The sequence below is a fragment of the Myotis davidii genome, unplaced genomic scaffold (assembly GCF_000327345.1).
Source record: "Myotis davidii unplaced genomic scaffold, ASM32734v1 scaffold164, whole genome shotgun sequence".
Lineage (NCBI taxonomy): Eukaryota > Metazoa > Chordata > Mammalia > Chiroptera > Vespertilionidae > Myotis > Myotis davidii.
Genome location: NW_006296417.1, coordinates 1,418,413 through 1,422,923, shown reverse-complemented (window position 1 = coordinate 1,422,923; position 4,511 = coordinate 1,418,413). Strand labels below are relative to the sequence as shown.

At 56.9% G+C, this 4,511-nt stretch overlaps 1 protein-coding gene across 1 annotated transcript in view; it reads right to left on the bottom strand.

Annotated features, from left to right (window-relative positions):
• ADAMTS17 (ADAM metallopeptidase with thrombospondin type 1 motif 17) overlaps positions 1-4,511 on the bottom strand; it is an 86,058-nt gene that overhangs the window by 44,575 nt on the left and 36,972 nt on the right. The window contains exon 8 of the mRNA XM_006771776.2: positions 2,817-2,922. Coding sequence (XP_006771839.2) covers positions 2,817-2,922 — 106 coding nt within the window. The remainder of the gene's footprint in view (positions 1-2,816; positions 2,923-4,511) is intronic.

Sequence of the window (4,511 nt, the reverse complement as noted above, 5' to 3'; positions counted from 1 at the left end):
TTTTATCTTTAAAAAGAATCTTCACTTCCCCTCGTGCAAATTATAGGCTTCTTGCAGTAATCACTCCTGCTTAAGATGGCATTCAAGGTGCCGGATAAAAACAGCTTCTCCTGGCCGCCTTAATGACGGTGTACGCAGCTCTCAGCTCGGCCCGAAGCCCCTCTGAATTCCGGCTCCGAGCAGCCATCCTGTGAAGAGGCGATGCCAGGAGCGGCGCCCAAACGCTAATTGGTATTTTCACTAGCGGCAACTTTGTAGCGGATGAGAGGTTACGCGAGCGGCAACTTTGTAGCGGAGAGTAGGTTATTAAGACAGGGAAGGAGGTCCTCCCCGCAGAATCCCATCCGGGATGGGGAAGGAAAGGGGGTTCCGGACACAGAGCCTCTCAGTGTGTGGTTCCCCCAGAGACGCGAAGCCCCTCGTGTGGGTGTCTCCGAGCACAGGTGACGGCCAGGGAGGGCAGAAGAGATTCCAAAATCGGGGTGCAAAAGCTGTTCTAGTGACTCCCCCATGGAAAACACTTACTTACTTTAAATACTAGAGGCCCGGCGCATGAAATTCGTGCGCGGGTACGGTCCCTAGGCCTGGCCTGCAATCAGGGCCATCTTCCCCAGCCGCCTGCAGCTGGCCCCACCCCCAGCCGCCACCCACCCGCTTCCCCTTCCCCGGGCCATCGGGTGATCAGTCCCTGACGGCCGGGGGAAGGGACCAAGAGATCGGTTGTTCCCTCTCGCTGGCCCCGCCCCTGCCGCAGATGGCCATCGGGCGATCGGAGCCTGATGGCCAGGAAAAGGGACCAAAAGGTGGTTAGTGTGCCTCACAGTGACTGGTCCAGCAGTTGTTCTGGTCATTCTGCCGTTAAGGTCAATTTGCATATTACCCTTTTATTATATAGGATGTTTCCATTGATTGGCTGGAGAGAGAAAAGGAGAGGGAGAGAGAGAGAGAGAAACAAAAATGAGAGAGAGAGAGAGCCATGGATCGGCTGCCTCTTGCACGCCCCACACTGGGGATCGAGCCCGCAACCCAGGCCTGTGCCCTGACCAGGAATCGAAACAACCGTGACCTCCTGGTTCATAGGTCAACGCTCAAGCACGGAGCCATGCGGGCCGGGCTGGAAGCAGCGTCCTTGCCTCGCCTTGGACTCTGCATCCTGGTAAGACTCCAAAGGAAATCTTGGTGATTTCCATGCGATTCCTGTTAATGCTGGGCAGTGGGAAATTCCCACTTAGGGCACAAAGGCCACTTGAGTGGGGCCACCTGCCAGAAGGTTCCTGCGGCTCCAGAAGCTGCCCCTCCCGTTCAAAATCACCCCTCAGAGACAGGCAGGAGAGTCTGCTTTTGCTGGTGTGGGAGAGGGAGGCGGGGGCTGTTATGAAGAGAAGGGCTGGGTGCAGGGGGTCCTTGCGAGTCCCCAGGGGCCCCTCCTCGGAAGCCAGTCCTGCAGCTCAGGGCAGACACAGGAGGAGGAGGGGGGGGGGATGTGGCATGGCAGACGGCAGGGGAGGACGGGACCAGGCTTGTCCGTGATGCATGCACAAGACCCTGCAACACTCAGCAGCACGCTGAGGAAGCATCATCACAAGAGGACATGGGCCCCGATGATCTGTCCGGTTCAGGAACTGGATCAGACAGACGGGGCCGGGAGGACGCTCACACGTAGACTTTGATCCGGGGCCCACGCACGTTGGCGTGAGACCGGAGCACCTGCTCGCGTGCCCACCTGCCCCTCAGTCCGGCGCTGATGGCCCTGGGAGCTGAGTAGCAATGGACGGCAGGACACGGGGGGCCAGGGAGGAGCCCATCCAAACCCAGCCTGGACCGCCTGATGGAAAAGCAGACCCCAGCGCCGTGCCTGCCTGCAGACCCTTCTTGGTCTGCAAGGAAGACCGACCCCGACCGTCTGTGACACAACAGCCCTAATTCCAACAAGGACACACCCTGGCTGGCGAGGCTCAGTGGTTGAGTGTCGAGCTGTGAACCAGGAGGTCACAGTTGGTTCAATTCCAGGTCAGGGCACAAGCCTGGGTTGTGGGCTCCATCCCCACTAGGGGCGTGCAGGAAGCAGCTGATCCATGATTCTCTCTCATCATGGATGTTTCTCTTTTTCTTCCTCTCCCTTCCTCTCTGAGATCAATAAAAATCTATTTTTTTAAAAAAGGTTAAGGCACGGATGTTCTACCTTCAGAAACCTGGACTTGGGAACTGGCTGAAAAGGAAGTAAGGAGGCAACCAGATGAAGATAAATAAATCCTATACTTGAATGGTGGGTTGAGAGTGACTCAGAGATCATGCGGATCCCGGGAGAGAAATGCAAGCAGAAGACGCTGAGAAAAACCTCTTCACATTCCAGCAGATGCTTTCAGAACAGACCCAAACCCCAAGTTAAGATTTCAACCCTCAGAGCCTGGCCAGCGTGGCTCAGGGATTGAGCATCAACCTACGAACCAGGAGGTCACGGTTCGAATCCCAGTCAGGGCACATGCCCATGTTACGGGCTCCGTCCCCAGTAGGGGGCGTGCAGGAGGCAGCGGATCCATGATTCTCTCTCATCATTGATGTTTCTCTCTCTCTCTCCCTCTCCCTTCTTCTCTGAAATCAATAAAAAATATATTTAAAAAAAAGATTTCGACCCTCCGAGCCTGTGGCTGGCTGAGCTCTGGGGTTCCCTGCAGGGCTGAGCCCAGGCTCGCTGGCCGGGTCCACGCTGTGGAAGAAGCAGGGCGCGGACCAGCACGGACTCCGGATGGGGAGAGCTCGGGTGCAGAGACACGTCCTCGGGAAGGAGTTTAAACACCCGAGTGGCCGACACTTACTTGTGGCCCAGCTCGTGGGCGATGGTGAAGGCGAGGTTGAGGCCGTTGTCCTCGGCGAGCACACACTTCCTCTTGGCACTGCACACGCCTCCTAAGTAAGCAATCCCTGCAGCGGAGACAGACACAGCCTTCAGAATCCTGGGCCCTGACCTCGCCTCGCCGGGAGGGTCCGGGCGGTCACACGGCGGACGGGATGGTGAGGGGCACAGGGCTGGGCCTGCCCTTCCAGAGCTCACAGAGGGATCGGTGGGCACGCGACGCTTTGGCCTCAGCCTAGTAAGAATAGTAGCCACAACAAATGCCTAGCAGGTATTTTTTTTAAAAAAAATTTAAGATAATATTTTTATTGATTTCAGAGAGGAAGAGAGAAGGGGAGAGAGAGAGAGAGAAACATCAGTGATGAGAAAGAATCATGGATCGGCTGCCTCCTGTACGCCCCTTACTGGGAATCGAGCCTGCAACCTGGGCATGTGCCCTGACCAGGAATCAAACTGTGACCTCCCGGTTCCTAGGTTGATGCTAAACCACGGAGCCATGCCGGCCGGTAACATCCTCTGTGGATCTCAACTCCACTCTGGGGTGGACTTGAGCCACACCCTCCTGCCCAGTCCCTCCAACAGCCCCCGAGCTGCCCGCTCTGCGCGGAGATGCGCTGGGACCCGGGGCACCCCGAGCGGGCAGCTCACTGGGTGTCTACTTCCATTCAGAAACCAGCAGCAGCTGGGCCAAGCGGGGAGAGCGTTCCAATGAAAGGGACAGAGAATAGTTTCTGGCCCGCGGTGCTGGTTTGCTCATGAACATCCCAACCCAGCCGCGCAGACAGCTGACCTCCAGCAAGGACGCCGTCCGGCTCCTCAGGGCCTTCGAGGCCATCTCTCTGGTTTTATTTAAAAAAATTTTTTTGTGTGTGGCTTGTTGCGAAGTGGCCAGCAGCGAGCCAGAGGCACACTCCCACGCAGCCCTCCTGGTATGCACGTGCAGTGCACACACACATGCACACGCATGCACACATGGGTACATGCGCACACACACTCACGCGCACTTAAAGCCACACCCAGCAGCACCATCCCAGGCCCAGGCCAGGCCTCCGGGGCCAATAAATTAATTACAAACAATCGGACGAGCACGCCCGGGAGCAGCCGTCTGGCGAGGGGGTAAGGGAGGCGGCCAAGCCAGCTGTGCGGAGCCTGCCGTCCCCGGGGCGTCTGCTGCCCCAGCAGACTCAACGCCACACGGACACGTCCCCAGCCTTGCGCGCTCCGGCCGGAGCAGGCGGTCCCCATCCCCACTCTGATGAGGTAACGCACAGGCTGGGAGTCGGCTCAGCACAGGGCCTTCCAGTAATTGCCTTTTAATCTGTCCAAGGCGCAGATGGTTCTGCAACGCTAGAAACAAAGGCTCGGTTTATTTACAAAAAAAAAAAAAATGTTCTCACACGCGGGTGGGGGAAGGTCCAGGGATATTTTTTTTTCAATTGACTTTTAAATAGAGAGGGAGAGAGAGAGAGAGAAGCATCCATGATGAGAGAGAATCATAGATCGGCTGCCTCCTGCACGCCCCCTACTGGGGATTGAGCGTGCAACCCGGGCATGTGCCCTGACCACGAATCGAACCGTGACTGCTTGGTGCATAGGACACGGCTCAATCCACTGAGCCTCACAGGCCAGACAAGGTCCAGTGCTTTTTATTTTTTTT